Here is a 17,447-nt window from a genome sequence, read left to right as displayed (position 1 = left end):
TCCGAACTGATTATGGGATAGTCCCAGCTGGTTTATGGCGTGATAGCGAGTGCATCACCCACGTCCGCCGATAGCGGCTTGTCTTTCGGGGTTCTTCTATGGTGTTGAGTCTCGATATCATCAACCTACCTGTATCTGTATAAGGATTCAATCACGGTTGGCATGTCAGGCAGTTCATCGACAACCTGCATCATCTCCGATGTTCAACTGCTCCTGTTCTTTGTCCTCGGCTTGCCAAGGGACTCCCAGTGTCCCCTCTACACCGGTCCATCCAAACCGAATATCGTCTTGTTCTGGTGTCGATCGGGCCGTTATGGATTGGGGGTCTGCTTTGGCCTCACCGTGGTTCACCCACCAAAGGCTGCCATGCAATCGGGATCGTAGGTGGCGTTTCCGATGCTAACTGGGTACAGTCTTCATTTGAAAACCCACAGGCTAGCCGTATTTGTGTGTTGAATCTCTACGCCTTTTATCTATCACAGAGCGTCTCTCCCGCTTTCTGGTCTTGTGTGACAGGTGCATCGCAGGAAAATAACCGGTTACACTGGCTTCGATGGTCGAGAGGCGGTTCCTCGGGGATCGCACTGATAGGTTTAGACTGAGGGCTTCTGCTCGAGGAGGCGATGCATCCGATCCTGGACTGTGCGTATGCTCAAAGAAAGTTTTGCGTCCCACTATTCATCGAACCAGGGCTCCGTTGGACCCCCCATCCCCATCCCCATCCCCGCAATATCGCGCCTTATTCCGCATACTCGGAATCGCGACTAGCACGGTCCACGAGCTACGCAACTGCTCGGCGGGTGAATGCGGATGCGAGCCATGGCCTATCTCCGCGCGACCCTTTGTCCCACCGCGTCTTTGCCGGTCGTGATGTATAGGATATAGCTCGACCAGTCCCCTGGTGCTCTCTATTCTCCCATTCTTTCATCAGATTTGCCATTTTCTTCTTCGCATCAGAGGGCAAGACTAAAGGGCTAGTCCATCTGAATGCGCCGTCGGCAGCGCCTATGCCACCATGCCGCCAACACCAGATCAGCTGTACGCCATCTCCGTCACGGAGCGGGTCTGCTCGGTCGTCTCTCTCCTCGGGACAGGTATCGTTGTCGTCTCTTTTCTGTACTCCAGCGCATTCCGCAAGCCGATCAATCGCCTCGTGTTCTACGCCTGCTGGGGAAATGTTATGGCCAACATCGCGACGGTCGTCTCTCAATCAGGGATCCGTGCGGGATTGTCGTCTCCTCTATGCCAGTTTCAAGGTTTCTTAATCCAGTGGTACGCACATTCATCTTGGTACCCGCTCAACGCCAAAGCTACAAGACGCTGATGCGCATAGGTTCATGCCCGCCGATGCACTATGGACCCTCGCGATGGCCTGTAACGTCTATCTCACCTTCTTCCGTAAATACAACTCCGATCAGCTGCGAAAGCAAGAATGGAAATACCTTTTGTTCTGCTACGGACTGCCGTTTATCCCGGCTTTTGTCTACTTCTTTGTCCGGAGCAGGTCCCGCGGCCGGGTCTACGGTTCCGCCGTGGTAAGTGCACGCCCTTGCCGGCTGTCCTGGTCGTATTCTCAACTGACCGTCCCGCAGCTGTGGTGCTGGATCTCGCCGTCGTGGGACTACTTGCGTCTCGCGGTCTTCTACGGTCCCGTCTGGTTCGTCATCTTCCTGACTTTGGGCATCTACGCGCGCACGGGGCGGGTGATCTACCGAAAGCGACGCGAGCTGGAACAACTGGGGACCATCGAATCGAATATCGACATCGAGAATATCAGCATCGAAAATGTCGACCTCGAGACTCCGCTCGCGCAGACCGTCTCCAAGGTCACCCGTGTCCACATTACGAGCGAGTTGTCGAATGACTGCGAAGCGTCCGGGTCGAACAGAGATTCCTCGCTTCCAACGACGACGCCGACGAACATCCGGCCTCCGTACGACCCGTACTCGATCACAATAGAAGGTGGCGCGAGGATAGAGCGGAATGGTAGTGTTGGGTACGAGACTGCCAGATACGACGAACAGCAGTGGCTGGCACAGCGGCGCGCCTTGGGACCAGACGCTAGTCAAGCGGCGTGGGTGTACACCAAATACGCGATGCTGTTTTTCATCGCTCTGATCATTACCTGGGTGAGTCCTTCCGCCCATGCAATTCAGACCTCGGGGTTCTGACTCTTGTCTTAGGTTCCGTCGACCATCAACCGCGTATATGCTCTTGCATTTCCGGACGCGTTCAACTTCCCCCTCAACTACATCGCGAGTTTTGTCCTTCCGCTGCAGGGTTTCTGGAACAGCATTATCTACGTGTCAATATCGTGGCCGGCGTTTAAGGCAACGTTTGAAGAATGGAAGATGGGGAGGAGGCAGTGCCATGCGCATTCGTGGTACAACGCTGGGAATCCGGTGGTGTCCAAACGGCCCTGTTATGCAAGTGGTGCTCGTCAACAGTTTCGTTCATTTTAGTTTGCGATCAGTTGATCGGGTACATAGATTAATTCTGGTAGATAATAAAAATAATTACGACCACCTTGCGATGGGAATGCCTACATATAGATACATATGAAGGTATGCTGTGTGTTAGTTTACTGAGTCTTGTAGTACATCGATTCTGAATGTAGAAGCATCATGAGGTGCTATATCCTCCACAGAATCCGTGCATTACATACGAGAAGAGAAAAGGCATTCCGTTATGCTGTATAGATGCCCCGGCACGTGATCGACGCGTTACCCACCCGCGCGACAAGCACTCGTCCCGCTCTCGAATCCCTTGCAACGCTATCTGATCTTCTCCACAAAGCACAAGAAGGTGTGAATAGGCAAACCCCGAAAATTTCAGAGACGACCATGGCAGAAGACACCAGCTCCTCCAATCCACCTCGCCCGGCGGCTTCGCCCTCTCCACCGCCCCCTGCGCCTGTACCTCTAACTCCCGGTCCACGCGCCGCATATCTCCAGAAGATCTTCGACCAGGCGTTAGCGCGCACGCTGCGAGCAAATTCGTACGCAAACTTCTCGGGGTGCTTCCCAACGCCCGCAAAGCATGTTCCGGCCAGTCTAGAGTCGGTCTGGAGACAGCTGAATGCGAAGTTGGAGGAGAGTGCTAAGGCGGAGTTTGAGGATATTCTTCGCGAACGCGATGCGGTGAGACAGTTGAACGAGCTGGACAGGCTTGTTGGGGAGGCGAAGTTTAGGAGAGAAAACGGACAGGGTGAGGGTGATGTTGCGTATGTGTCTATCAGACGCTCCCCCTTTCTCAGTGGATGACCTGAACTGACGGACGACGATTCCAGGCCACATACACTGCCCCCAGATGAATTGTATCGTGCACATTTGACTCCGTATCTACAGGAGGCACGGGTTACCCTCGATTCGAAGCTGGAGTCTACTGAGGCGGAGAACGTGAAGCTCGCGGAGCGTGTTCGGGCTCAGCGCAAAGAAATTGAGGAGTTGCTCTCTAGCCTCGAGAACGTTGTCGGGGACTTGGAGGGTGCTGCAGCGGCCGCGACGCAGTTCAGTGCCGACAATGACCTTCGCAAGGAAGCTATCCAAATGGATGAGGAGGTCAAGACGACAACGGACAAATGATCACCGCGCCGTGCACGTTCTACTTGACAGGTGATACGCACGCATTGGATACGCCATGACTCCATTCTCAATCATTTGATTGTGATGAGGGTATATTTTTACGAGAGCAACGCCTCCATATCTCCCGGATTCACCCAGCCATCTTCGATTACATCCTCCGCGACCGCCATCAGTTCCTTGGGCGCTGAACTTTTGAGCTCCTCCAGCTTGCCTTTCTGGCCCTCTAGGGCCGCCGCAAGCGCCTCCTTACACGTTCCGTCTCGCTCTTCGTCTGCGCATCCATCTCGTCGCGCAAGAGCTGCGGCCCCCCGGTAGTATGTTTGGGCATTTCGCAGAAGAGTTGCGGCGTTCTGATGGGCCATGGCGTACTCCCAGGGAGGCATGCCGAGCCTCCATCTGCCCATTTCCGCGTCGCCTCTGGCCAGGTGGATCTTGGGCAAGTTTTCTGCGTCAGGAAGTTTGGAAGCCTTGGTTAACGCGTCCAACGCGGTTGACAGATGTTGCCATCGCAATGCCAATGACCTGGTAAACGCTTCCTGCTCCTGAGGTGGCACGTCGCTGAGCGCTGTGTTAAAGGACATGAGCGCATCCGCTTTGCCGCAAAGGCCTTCAGGGTCTGCTGAAATATCGAGGTCAGGACCAAAGGCCCGCGAAATCTCGCTGTGATACGTTTCAACATCTATCCGACCGCCTCGGTAAAGCACTTCGTTCAGGGCACAGACAAACCGTGCGCGTGCCAGGGAAGCTTCATAATGCCGGTTGGATCCTTCAACATAGGCTGAAATCTTTTCCTGCAGCAGATCGGTCGAATATTCTTCCACCCAGCCAAGTCCCACGCCGGGGTCATAGGTGAGCAGGTTGCACAGGGTGGTCAAAGCATCCAGTTGAGCGACTGCTGTATCAACCAGGGTATCCTTTGTCACTGGTTCCACAACAGCAGCCCATTGTTCCTGTTGATCGGAGGTTTTGGACTCCTCAGCATCCTCCATGCTTTGGTCCGTCTCCTGTGTCTGCTCCGGAGGAGGCCCCAGTTCCCCGGCTTCGATCTGCCGGATTTGCTCCTGCATTTCTGTGTACTTCATCTCTTGCAGAAGGAGACAGCGCTGGAAGAGCTCCAGGGCTTCCTGAAGGAACTTAACCGCCTGGTTGAGCCGGTCTTCCGAAGGCCGCTTGGTGTCCGTGATGGCCTCCGCAAGGCTTGTGAGCACCTGCGCCGTGTTGAAGAGCGCGTCTGCGTTATCCTGATCTAGGGCAAGAGCCTCGCGATGAGACTGCAAGGTGATGCGGAGGGCTTCTATGAGTGGCGCCGACAGCTGGGTGGCTAGTTTCGGATGCTGGGTTATCTCATACTGGACTCGCGCCCTGTTCAGTGGTCAGGCTGTGTCGTGGAAATCCAAACTCGTCATTGGTTGCTTGGACATACTTGTTATAGGCCAGATCGAATGCCTGGGGATGCCTCTTCAGGCCTTCGTCATACGTGGCAATGGCGCGCATAAAGAAGCGCATCGATTTGGCAGCATCACCCGCGCGCCATTTCTCGCCAGCTTCTTCTTGTTCCACGCCAACTGAAAGGACGGATGAAATTTAGCATGCATACCAAATGAATATGAACGAGTGACGATCATAGAGTCTGCCAGATTGCTGAGTGAAGATGAGGGTGGCCTACCCGCGAGGAACTCATCAGCCGTGCGTGGAGCCTGTAGAGATCAGTAAGCAATACAAGACCGTGTAGCCATAGATCGTACCTGTTGCGCGGCTTTCTTCTTGGACTTGGGCTCTTTCAAGAGAGTTTTCGGTTTGGGCATTTTCAATGCTGTCTGAGCTATAAAAATAACCAACACCAATCTGACCAGTTAGGTATAGATATATTGGTTGTATTCGGGCGACAGATCAACTGCGTAAGCCGTAGAAAAGGTTCTGGTCAAATCTTTGTGCTCGGAATAAATGCATGACGTTTTTGTGTTTTTCCTCTATCGATGTGGGCTGACAGAATAATGCCGGACATATTCCGCCGCTATTCACACCGCCTACATCTATGTATGAAGCATGCGAGACATTTGGTTGCACGGCATCCATGTCTTGAACAGAATAACTACGACTGGGTTCATCTGAATAATACACGGTATGGAGAGACGGGAAAAAATGTTTGTCCCCTTGTTGAGGGTCCAGATTCAGCGACCGACCCCAAAGCTCAGGGAAAGGGTCGAAGAGACATAAGTACGAAGTATGTATCACTTGCTATCTGAGTTGGACGATGGCAGAGTTAAGGGACTAGCGCCAAGCGAAGGAAATTAAGTTGGCGCTATTGATCTTAAAGAAAAAGAGAACCCAAGGCCATCGGTATGTATATGCATCACTGACTAGGATGCAGTGCAGCAGTGTGGCAGTGGATGGAGTGACTGGGCTGTTTCATCTTCCCCTCAGGTTACCGGGATCTCGCTTGTTTCAGGTGTCACTGAACAACATGGAGCTCAGGTACATCGCTTCCCTCAGATCTTTGGGTCTGACAGTCCCTGAGATGACCCCGGCAAGCAGACGGAAGCCCAATATGCAAGGTTCTGGAAAAGTATCACCTTGGAAAAAAGCAATTCTGCGACTGGGCGTAGAGGAGGGGGACATATGCAGCGGAAAACATCATGATCAACTCAGATCGGAGCTTATGCTGCATGTCTTTACGAACATCATACATCATCACATGTCATGCCGGTCCACCGGATTATGCGAAGAAGTGGGAGATATTGCCACCAACGGCTGGAGGGGAGGGGAACTGATCAACTCTCGCGTGGTTGCCAAGATCTTCCCTAATTTGGGGTGATACACTAGCAGCACGTGGCGATGGCCTATGTAGTATGGGACGAGGGATAGATGTTGGTCTCGTTCATCAAAGATCAAGATACTGGGTATATATTGTAGGAAATTGAATCAATCGCTGATTAATGTTCTACTCCGTACTAGCTAATAAAGAATATCTGTGCGACCAAACTTGCAATGGCCGATGGACGCGTGGTATGATGCATCCACTTTGGACCTCCTTTTACCTACCTAGGTAAAGAGTTTTCAGAAAGACGATCCTTCCTGCGGCTTATTATCGGAGGGCCGTCGGGTCCTTATGCAATGGTGATGGTCGTCTAACCTGTGTAGGATCCTCTAAGATGCTGATTCTGGGGGAGGCAAACGCGAGTCAACTGCCAACGGTGAAGAGTTCCGGTTGGATGGAGGAATGAGTTTATTCTCACCCACTCTGCAAGACCCACTGGTAGCGTGTCACCCGTTTTTCTCTCCTGAAATCCTCCCGGCATGTCACCGCCCTCTTCGCTCTGCTCCCTTGGCTCTTCCATTTCTCCTCCTCTTCTTTCTCTCTCTCTACTGATCCTTACGCTCTCCTTATACCCCTCACAGTTTTTTCTTCCGTGTCGAACCGAATAACCATTTGACGATCTAATATTTTCTGTCCACTCGGGATTCACGGTACGTAACGATCCTCCTGAACCCCATTTGTTTAGTCTCCATCCGAGAAGCCCCAATAATTCTGGAGGCCCTCCCATACTACCCACGCCCGGGTTTGTCTTTTTTACCACTTCATGCCGACAGAAACACTCTGGAGCACTTCCATATACGCTCATCTTGGAGTCTCAGACTAAACATTATCTAGCGATCGACGAAACTCCTTTCTATCATCCTCTCCTGGCGCTTCCTCGGTGCCAGTCCTACGTACATCCCGAGTACCATGGCCAGACAGACTTCGCTAGACTCCGAAAAGACCGATCATGGCTCCCCTCGGTAAGACTAACGCGCAAAGCCGCATCGCCCACACCCTGCGACTTTTCTAACCCAAACTAGGCCCGTACATCGAAGCGATTCTCTACCGTCAGCGGAAGCCCTTCGGTCGCATCCTCTCTCGGCAACCTCCCCAGCGGCGATCCCCGTATCGCCGAGTTCCACAATTTGCGCGACGGCCTGGAACGTCTCGAGAACAAACCCCTTCAGAAGCAGCGGTTCGTCCCGACCCCGGAGAAGAGTGACAACCTAAGCAAACTGGCCCTCGGCGCGAAAGTGGAACGGGCCCTCGGCCGCAGAATGACGGGACAGGATGCGGTCATGCGCAAGCCTGTCCTCAATGAGAAGACTGCCACGGAGTCGAGTCAGTAGAGGGGCGGTCTGTGACGCCTCGTTTGTCGGTCTCTGCGCTTTTGTTGTTCTCGTTTCCTCTGCGCATGGTGCATGTTCTCCTGTTTTCGGTCGATGTTTTCTCCTGGCGAATTCTGTGGATGAGTTTGATTGATACCTACCGCTGTTCTCGATGAGAAGTCTCCCTGTTTCCTCATACCCCTCGTTTGAGCTTTGTTTTTGCGCGTCTTCTCTTTCTATTAGATACTGATTGGTCTTGGTCGATCGCTGCTCTCGGTTGTTTTCTCTGCTGCATGACTCTCTCTGGGCGCACCTGTGTGTATATGGGTTCCTGTACGTGGAACGCTTTATTTCCGAAATGTCTATAGATTCCAACGGTGTGATTGACTGTAATAATCAGATTCATTCCTAATGATGATGTATGTCTCTTGGCTGGTGGCCCAGTTGGGCAGGCGGTAAGGGGACGCTAGGAGCGGACGCACTGAAACGACCCGAAGTTGGGGGATTTTGCCGTCGTCCGTGTCTGCCGCAGCCGCAGGTCTTTCCCTCACTCGCCTGAACAGCTTCACAACAGCTTCCCTCACCACCATCACTTCCACTCCCACATCATCCACACAATTCTTCTTCCCTTCCTTCTACCATTTTTCCCGTCTTCGATCCATCGCTGATCTCATCGGATTGTCCACCGTCCCCTATTCCATTTCAATCCATCTTTGAATTCTTCACCACCCGCTTTGTCTTTGCGATTTTGAGTAATTGGAAATCGCACAAGAATCTTCTCTCTCATTCACCGTCACCGCCCGCAACCACTCCCACGCGCTCTCTGCGGACCTCATCTTTTTCTCCTTTGGTCCTTCTCTGCCATTTGTTTTCTCTACCGGTTTCTCTGTTCTCTCTGTTTCGCATTGTGAGTCGTGGTCCCTCCTCCCCGGCCGATTCCCTCTCGGCCTTCCAACGTCCACTACTAACCGGTTGGCCGTCATCCCGCTCCAGTCCAGCGAAGAAGAAAAGCTTTGGGTTTAGATCTTTTGCCCTCTTATTGATTCGCTTAGAGGCCTTCGTTTTCGCCATCGCATTTATTTCTGAACCTTCGCCGCTTTAGAAATTTTTCTCCGTTCTTCTCTTTTCCTCGACATAATGGCCGACTCCGCTCAAGCTCCGATGAACGGCAATTACCCTGCTCAGCACGCCTACCACGACTCCTACAACCACACTCACGCGGCCATGAATAATGCGGCCAACTTCCAGCCTGCACAGTCTTCCACTCCCACCAATGCTCCCCCCGCCGACCAGCAGAAGAATGGAATTTCCAAGGATGAGGTCGGCTGGTACTTCGTCGAACAATATTACACCAACATGAGCCGTAGCCCGGAGAAACTGCACCTGTTCTACTCTCGGCGCTCGCAGTTCATCTTCGGTACGGAGGCTGAGACGGTTACCATTGCTATGGGCACCAAGGTGAGTCCATCGTCCCTTGCCGTTTTCACCCGCAGCCCATCCCATTGCTGACCATTGTCTGTGCGGGTGTAGGCGATTCAAGAAAAGATCAAGGAGCTCGACTTCCAGGACTGCAAGGTTCGCGTTCTGAACGTCGACTCTCAGGCTTCGTTCGACAACATCCTGATCGCCGTCATTGGTGAAATCTCGAACAAGGGCGAGGCTTCTCGCAAGTTCGTCCAGACCTTCGTGCTTGCGGAGCAGCCCAATGGGTACTACGTCCTCAACGACATCTTCCGCTTTTTGGTTGATGAAGAGGAAATCGTCAATGAGGAGGCTCCCGCTGCCGCCCCCGCTCCTGTTGAGGAGACTCCAGCGGAGGCGCCCTCCCAGGCCGTGACCGAGCCGGCTCCCGCCGCGGAGAAGTCGCAGGTGGACACTGAGTCTGCCGCGGCCAAGGTGGACGAGAAGCTTGAGGAGGCCGAAAAGAACGGCGAGGAGGTGCCGGCCAAGGCGGTTGCGGAGCAGACCAACGGCACCGAGACCAAGGAGTCAGAGGCTCCTGTCCAGCCCGCTGCCGCCGCCAAGCCTGAAGCTGTCCAGCCCGAGAAGCCCGCCACTCCCGAGTCCACTCCTGCGGTGCCCGCGCAGAAGGAAGCCCCCGCCCCTGCGAAGGAGGCTGCCCCTGCTCCTGCGCCCGCTCCCGCGAAGGCTCTCCCCAAGACCTGGGCCAACATCGCGTCCAAGTCGGGCGCGTCCGCTCCTGTTGTGCCCGCCATCCCCGTCTCCCCGGCTAAGCCTGCTCCCGCTGCTGCTCCGGCCGTCCCCCAGCCGGCTGCTGCCACTCCTGCCGCCCCGGCCCCTGAGCCCACTCCCGCTAGTCAGCCCTCTTCCAATGACGGATCTGGCTGGCAGACCGCTGGTCAGGAGAACAAGAAGAACCAATCCCGCTCGAACGAGGAGCAGAACACTCTTGGCTACATCAAGAATGTTACTGACAAGGTGGACCCCAACTTGCTTCGCCAGACCCTCACTCGCTTTGGAAAGCTCAAGCATTTCGACGTGAACCGCACCAAGGTATGTTCTCACTCTTTCAATCCAAAGTGGGGATCTGTACACTAATCTTCCCCGTTTCTAGAGTTGCGCCTTTGTTGAGTTCGCTGATCCCGCGGGCTATGCGGCTGCGGTTGCTGCCAACCCTCACCAGATCGGTACCGAGCAGATCTCTGTTGAGGAGCGTCGCGCTCGCGCCAACGCTTACGGTGGCGCCTATGGCGCCGGCCGGGGTGGTGCTGGTCGTGGCCGCGGTGACCGTGCCGGCAGCCAGGGCCGTGGCGGTTTCCAGCGCGATGGCCGGGGCGGCTTTGCTCCCCGTGGTCGTGGTGGAAACGTCAATGCCAAGGGTCGCAACCAGGCCCCGGCCGCTTAATCATGAATCCGTGATATCGTCGTTACGCCGCATGCATTTTTCTTCTACATTTCTCCGTAACTGTTACTTTTTATTCGCCCATTCATCCTGGCTCGCCCTCAGCATACAGGCTTCGATGCTTACAGTGATCCAGGGCATGTATTACTTCCTTTTACTGATAATGACATGTGTTACGTGGCCCTCCCCCGTCACAGTGCATATTAGCGGTTGGAAAAGTTGTTCCTCTTCCGATTTCCTCCTTGGTCTGTGATCCATGACTTTTGTTTCTATCACTGTGTTGCCATGACCTTATTGCCCATTTCCTATTTCTCGCATAGCCAGCTCCGTGTGCTTTTTGATGTGTTTTCGTTTTGTTTCGCCTCGCCCTTGTTTTTTGATCGGCCATATTGTTTATGAAACTCCCAATCCATTACCATACTCTGACATGTGATCTTTTCTCGCGTCTGCTTTCCGGGTGGAATAGGCGTGTCCACGATGTAGATAATATGGAAATGAATGGGAAGGCTTACATATTTGGGATGGAGGTGGAAGCGGTGAAGACGAGGCAGGGTGACCCACCACGGATTTGTTTGTATTATTTTTCCTGTCATGTGGATGGTGTGTCTCTGGGGTGTATTTGTAGCCCGGCGGGTATGCTGTCAATCATATCTAACCTTGGCGTCCATCACATTGCAGACGGTACAGGTAGTTAACTACTCCGTAGACAGAGGGAGGCAATGGAACCTTCTGGCGGAGAGCAAAGGCGGAGTGTCTCATGCGCCACCTTGATTGGTCCCGCGGGGGTCGTGGAGCGGAACGTTCTAGATGAAGAGCCTCAGGCAGGATCCGGTTCGAGATGAATCGAAGAAGTGCGAATTGATGGCCAGAATAGGCTGGGAAAGCAGAGAAAGTCGATCAAACGAGTCGATTGAATTGCCCAGGATACCGAAGTGCCCCAGCATCCGGAAGATTCGATCACCCGGGCGATCAGATCGAAGACAGTGGAAAGGGCGGAGCGTGGAAGTTGCTGGATCGCCGTAGAAACGCCCGCACCGAATTTTTGTGCATATTAATTGCCTGGACGCTTCTCCGCCCCGGCTTCCTTTTCTTCTCCCGCCAGCCTTTTCCCATTCTTCTTCTGTTCTTCTCCCTCTACTCCTCACTTACCTCCCTCCATCCATCTCAATCTCTGCTCTCGAGCAGATTTATTTCACCGTTTCCTCTTTTTCCATCCCATTACGACTTCTTTTCACGATCTCCTTCTGTAAGTTGCATCCATTTCTCACCAATCTTTCGCCTACCCCGCCTACAGCTCTTAGAGCTGGCAATTTGCCCTTCATCGAGATTCTTCGGTCAGAAACAGACTCGATTTCTCTGCCCGCTTGACTGAGCATCTTGAGTTTTCTGTCTCCAAGTCATCCTGCGTGATTGACATTCTCGCTTCATTGGAAATCTCTGTATACATAGTGGGGTTCTCAGCTAACAATCCCCCTCCACAGAATACCTCACCATGTCTTCCGAAACCTTTGAGTTCCAGGCTGAGATCTCTCAGCTGCTCTCGCTGATCATCAACACTGTCTACTCCAACAAGGAGATCTTCCTGCGAGAGCTCATCTCCAACGCCTCCGATGCTCTGGACAAGATCCGTTATGAGTCCCTCTCCGACCCCTCCAAGCTCGACTCGGGCAAGGACCTCCGCATCGACATCATCCCCAACAAGGAGGCTAAGACCCTCACCATCCGTGATACCGGTATTGGTATGACCAAGGCTGTAAGTTCTCCTCTATCTGGGTAACGTCTCTCTCGAGCATTCTCTGACTCATTTCAGGACCTCATCAACAACCTGGGTACCATTGCCCGCTCCGGAACCAAGCAGTTCATGGAGGCCCTCTCCGCTGGTGCTGATGTTTCCATGATCGGCCAGTTCGGTGTTGGTTTCTACTCCGCCTACCTGGTCGCTGACCGCGTCACCGTCGTCTCCAAGCACAACGATGATGAGCAGTACGTCTGGGAGTCCGCCGCCGGTGGTACTTTCACCCTCACTCAGGACACCGAGGGCGAGCAGCTCGGCCGTGGTACCAAGATCGTCCTCCACCTCAAGGATGAGCAGACCGACTACCTCAACGAGAGCCGTATCAAGGAAGTCGTCCGCAAGCACTCCGAGTTCATCTCCTACCCCATCTACCTCCACGTCCTGAAGGAGACCGAGAAGGAGGTCCCCGATGAGGAGGCCGAGGAGAACAAGGAGGAGGACGAGGAGAAGAAGCCCAAGGTCGAGGAGGTCGACGAGGAGGAGGAAAAGAAGGAGAAGAAGACCAAGACCGTCAAGGAGAGCAAGATCGAGGAGGAGGAGCTCAACAAGACCAAGCCCATCTGGACTCGCAACCCCGCCGACATCACCCAGGAGGAGTACGCTGCCTTCTACAAGTCCCTCTCCAACGACTGGGAGGACCACCTCGCTGTCAAGCACTTCTCCGTTGAGGGTCAGCTCGAGTTCCGTGCCATCCTCTACGTCCCCAAGCGCGCTCCCTTCGACCTCTTCGAGACCAAGAAGACTAAGAACAACATCAAGCTCTACGTCCGCCGTGTCTTCATCACCGACGATGCCACCGACCTCATCCCTGAGTGGCTCGGCTTCATCAAGGGTGTCGTCGACTCTGAGGATCTGCCTCTTAACCTGTCTCGTGAGACCCTGCAGCAGAACAAGATCATGAAGGTCATCAAGAAGAACATTGTCAAGAAGACCCTCGAGCTCTTCACCGAGATCGCCGAGGACCGTGAGCAGTTCGACAAGTTCTACTCTGCCTTCAGCAAGAACATCAAGCTCGGTATCCACGAGGACGCCCAGAACCGCTCCACCCTCGCCAAGCTGCTCCGCTACCAGTCCACCAAGTCCGGTGACGAGGCCACCTCCCTCACCGACTACGTCACCCGCATGCAGGAGCACCAGAAGCAGATCTACTACATCACCGGCGAGTCCATCAAGGCCGTCGCCAAGTCTCCCTTCCTGGACAGCCTCAAGCAGAAGAACTTTGAGGTTCTGTACCTGGTTGACCCCATTGATGAGTACGCCTTCACTCAGCTGAAGGAGTTCGATGGCAAGAAGCTGGTCGACATCACCAAGGACTTCGAGCTTGAGGAGTCTGAGGAGGAGAAGGCCGAGCGTGAGAAGGAGGAGAAGGAGTTCGAGGGTCTCGCCAAGAGCCTCAAGAACATCCTCGGCGACAAGGTCGAGAAGGTCGTTGTCTCCCACAAGCTCATCGGCTCTCCCTGCGCCATCCGTACCGGCCAGTTCGGTTGGTCCGCCAACATGGAGCGTATCATGAAGGCCCAGGCCCTTCGTGACACTTCCATGAGCTCCTACATGTCCTCCAAGAAGACCTTTGAGATCTCCCCCAAGTCCCCCATCATCAAGGAGCTCAAGAAGAAGGTTGAGACCGATGGTGAGAGCGACCGCACCGTCAAGTCCATCACCCAGCTCCTCTTCGAGACCTCCCTCCTGGTGTCCGGCTTCACCATCGAGGAGCCCGCCAGCTTCGCCGAGCGTATCCACAAGCTGGTCTCCCTCGGTCTGAACGTCGACGAGGAGGCCGAGACTGCCGAGGAGAAGGCCGCCGAGGAGGCTCCCGCCGCTGCCGCTACCGGCGAGTCCTCCATGGAGGAGGTTGACTAAACGATTTGATGTGTTTCTTTTACATGGCTGTTTCTTTAATGTCTCTATTTCTTTTGTTCTTTTTTACCTTTAATTAGGATGGAAACGAAGATCAATGCTTTTACGACTTCATTCGGCTCTCGGTATCTTGTCAATATCCTGTGATCGGTCTGGGATTGCTTGCGGACCGGGCAAACTACCCGCTGTGCGTTCGGTCTGTTTGCGATCTCTGTCTGATGGTTGCCATGATTAAAACGGGACTTTCGGCGTTGCGAGCGTTTTTTCTCGGTTCTCTCGGGTCGGATAGCGGGTTTGGACCTGCTCGTCCGGTCTGAGATGGTAGATTACTGAATTAAATCTTCTTCGTTGATCTTTCGGTCGTAGTAATACCAATAGAAGTGTATGTATGCTTTATTCTTTAGCTGTCACGGGCTGGGTGAACAGCAGATGGCAGCTCACTCTACGTAGCTATACGCGTAGCAACTGTCAGATAGATGTATGGATTCCTGGCTGTTAATTATGGTTCAATGATCACTGTTGAGAAATCGGGACGCCACTAGTGCAGGAAAGGCAAACTCCAGATATAAGGGAGGAGATAACCAAGACGAAGTCAGAAACGCCAGGGTCGTACATGAAATAGAATCTCGTTAAACATGAAAGATTGACGGCAAACCCCTTACGATGCGAAAGTGCAAAAAAATATGTGAGAAACAAGTTATCGACAACAGCAGCGTTACCCAGGACGCCATCATCACCAGGACAAGTTGCGTGGATCCGGTCCAGCGAATTCATCCTCTTTCGACATATCCAGTGACCCTGTGAGCTCACTAATCACTACCCCCATACCAGTCGAATTTCCAGTCCGAGAGACTGCGTGAGGGAAACCCCCAGGTCTTTGCAAGCCACAGGGCCAGACCCCCGACGACTCCAAAACTGCCCACGATCTGGACAATGGCCCAGCCGCGTCGTCTGAGATCCTCGGACCACTGGACGAGACCCAGCGGGTCGTGCGGACTGATCCGGGCGACCTGGTATCCCACCTGCTGGCCGTGTTGTTGCATTCGGACGACGACGCTGTTTCCACCGGCTTTGTCCACGGGTCCCCGTAGACCCGAGAAGCCGGGGGTTTGAGTGATGGGAACGAGAGATCCGTCGACGACGCACTCACCCAGTCGCTCGGTCAGCCAGACGGCGCGCTCGCCCCGGGCTAGCGCGGCGTACCGCTCTCTTTCGTTCTGGAGGCTTTGCTGCAGGTCGGAAGCCCACTTCGCCAGGTGCAGCCGGGCCTCTTTCTCTTCGTGTCGGGTGTAATCGGAGATGCGGGCCATTGTGTACCCCGGGGAATGATTACGGGAGCCGGGGGCAAGGGAGAGGAGACTGGTTTGTGGGACGCCCTGACGTCGGGTGGCTTGGTCTTGCTGACGCTGGGAGAGTTTTTTGGCAGTGGAATGTCGGATCCAGGCCATGTTTTCGCGGTCGAAGAGTTTCTGGACTAGTAAGGGTAGTTCTGAAGGTACAAGCGGCTGGACGTAGTCTGGACTCATTAGAGTGCTCGCGTCCATTTCGTCATCATCGGTTGACTTGGCAGATGATACGGCAAACGGCATCTGGGCGCCGGAGCCGCCGAAGAGGAAGGGTGAAATCCCCGCATCGTGTGCCTTATTATGGAAGATGGATTTCAAGGCGGATATTTGGTCGGCCGTGAGGAGGTCTGACTTTGATATGACTGGGACCACGCTGGTCCAGTCGCAGAGCTTGCGAATGCAGTCGATGTCAGATGGGAGAGTGTCTTCGGAGATGAGGTATAGAACTGCATCGACTTGAGCCCCACCATTACCGGCGAGCAAGTTCTGGAAATCGTGGTTGAAGGAATGAAGGGAGGTGGTGGCGCGGAGGAGTTGCTGGCGGATATACTGAAGAACAGCGTCGGTCTGTCCAGCACGACTCAACGTCGTTTTCGGAGTGTCCACGAAGCAGATGTTCCGTTCGAGAACCACATCTCCGGTACTCTTCCTTCTTCGCAGGACCCGGGAGTCTTCCAGATCAGACCACCATGGGGGATACGGTTTGGTGCTGGCGTAGATTTCCGAAACCACCGTTGGCATGTCGTGCGGCCGGGATGACCGCGAGGGCCGGGAGTGCCGAGATTGCAGTGAGAGGGGGATGGAAGGCAAAGAGTCGACATGCACGATATCCTCGCATTCTTGGACGATGGATTTGAGGAGGGACGTTTTCCCCGAGCCTATGCTCTTGTCAGTATATATTTCCCGCAAGATGGGTCAACGAAAGCTTACCTGACACGCCCGCAATGAGTAATTTCAGCCGACCCAATGCTTTCCCATGGTCAGTAAACGGTCTCCGACTCGGCATCTTGATCATGGGCATGATCAACTGAGAGGAGTTGTCGGAGCCGAGGTCGGGGACCGGACGGGACTCATTGTCCTCCTCTCCGGATGCCACCGCCTGACTACTCATATCGTCGGCAATGGATATGTCGTCAAGATTTCTCGCGGACTGATTGGAGATAGATTTGGGGCTACTCGGCAAGGACGGCGCATCTTCAAGATTGCTGAAATTCAGCGGAGTGAAGGGTCGCGGGGACGGGAGATCGGGAATGGGCAAGGGTGACTCGGAACGGTTGGAGTGAAGCAGGGAATCCACGGGTTTTATGGTTGAATGGCGGCGAGCGAATGGTCGCGAAGGCGCGGACTCTTCTTCACCGTCCGACTTGGTGGTGGGAGACTGCGGTTGTTGCGGTTCGGACGGACCCGTAGGGTCGGAATCGGCTTTGCGACTGGACTGTTCGGAGTCGCACCAGGAGGACATTAGACTGGCCCGGTTGGTGGTGTCGGCCAGGCTTTCGACCCCGTACATGCTGTCGTGGGATGCATCAGGCTCTCCCGGGGAGAGGACCTCGGAGTCGAGATCGGGCGAGCGGTGGGACAGAAAGAAGCTCGTGGGGACGGTATTGCGGGGGTCGATCCACTGCTGGTGGTGATGGTCGCTGGAGATTTTGCGGGAGTTAGGGACGGAGATGTCGGGGACAGGCCTCATGGTGCTCGATGGAGTGGTAAGCACATGGAGATGGACATGAGCATGAGGAGGGGAGCAGAGATGGGCATCTCTTGCGGGCGAAGGTCGTCTGATGCCGTTGACGTAGAGCGACTTGCGAGGGGTATCCAGCTGAGTCATCATCTACATAAATCCTGAATAAGCAATACACTACTTATACTACCTG

General features: G+C 54.2%; 6 protein-coding genes across 6 annotated transcripts; 4 read left to right on the top strand and 2 right to left on the bottom strand.

Moving 5' to 3' along the window:
* Positions 1–1,015: 1,015 nt before the first annotated feature.
* On the top strand, positions 1,016–2,462 carry ATEG_08000 (putative cAMP receptor-like protein; the record flags this gene model as incomplete). The annotated part of the gene is made up of 4 exons (XM_001216621.1): positions 1,016–1,272; positions 1,334–1,535; positions 1,593–2,129; positions 2,184–2,462. 4 exons carry the CDS (start codon positions 1,016–1,018, stop codon positions 2,460–2,462), a joined length of 1,275 nt encoding a protein of 424 aa, XP_001216621.1.
* Positions 2,463–3,682: 1,220 nt separating this feature from the next.
* On the bottom strand, positions 3,683–5,389 carry ATEG_07999 (uncharacterized protein; the record flags this gene model as incomplete). The annotated part of the gene is made up of 4 exons (XM_001216620.1): positions 3,683–4,946; positions 5,008–5,149; positions 5,251–5,281; positions 5,330–5,389. The coding sequence occupies 4 exons, from the start codon at positions 5,387–5,389 to the stop codon at positions 3,683–3,685; spliced, it is 1,497 nt and encodes a 498-aa protein (XP_001216620.1).
* A 1,492-nt stretch (positions 5,390–6,881) lies between these two features.
* Positions 6,882–7,733, top strand: ATEG_07998 (uncharacterized protein; the record flags this gene model as incomplete). The annotated part of the gene is made up of 3 exons (XM_001216619.1): positions 6,882–6,996; positions 7,237–7,364; positions 7,425–7,733. 3 exons carry the CDS (start codon positions 6,882–6,884, stop codon positions 7,731–7,733), a joined length of 552 nt encoding a protein of 183 aa, XP_001216619.1.
* A 1,116-nt stretch (positions 7,734–8,849) lies between these two features.
* ATEG_07997 (NTF2 and RRM domain protein) lies at positions 8,850–10,578 on the top strand (the record flags this gene model as incomplete). The annotated part of the gene is made up of 3 exons (XM_001216618.1): positions 8,850–9,170; positions 9,243–10,226; positions 10,288–10,578. The coding sequence occupies 3 exons, from the start codon at positions 8,850–8,852 to the stop codon at positions 10,576–10,578; spliced, it is 1,596 nt and encodes a 531-aa protein (XP_001216618.1).
* A 1,489-nt stretch (positions 10,579–12,067) lies between these two features.
* On the top strand, positions 12,068–14,230 carry hsp90 (chaperone Hsp90; the record flags this gene model as incomplete). The annotated part of the gene is made up of 2 exons (XM_001216617.1): positions 12,068–12,328; positions 12,386–14,230. The coding sequence occupies 2 exons, from the start codon at positions 12,068–12,070 to the stop codon at positions 14,228–14,230; spliced, it is 2,106 nt and encodes a 701-aa protein (XP_001216617.1).
* An 806-nt stretch (positions 14,231–15,036) lies between these two features.
* ATEG_07995 (uncharacterized protein) lies at positions 15,037–17,401 on the bottom strand (the record flags this gene model as incomplete). Its single annotated transcript, XM_001216616.1, has 2 exons — positions 15,037–16,451; positions 16,504–17,401. The coding sequence occupies 2 exons, from the start codon at positions 17,399–17,401 to the stop codon at positions 15,037–15,039; spliced, it is 2,313 nt and encodes a 770-aa protein (XP_001216616.1).
* Positions 17,402–17,447: the final 46 nt, after the last annotated feature.

Source organism: Aspergillus terreus, genomic scaffold, assembly GCF_000149615.1.
Source record: "Aspergillus terreus NIH2624 scaffold_12 genomic scaffold, whole genome shotgun sequence".
In the NCBI taxonomy this organism is placed as follows: domain Eukaryota; kingdom Fungi; phylum Ascomycota; class Eurotiomycetes; order Eurotiales; family Aspergillaceae; genus Aspergillus; species Aspergillus terreus.
The sequence above is the reverse complement of the archived record's forward strand: the minus strand, read 5'-3'. Positions and strand labels throughout refer to the sequence as shown.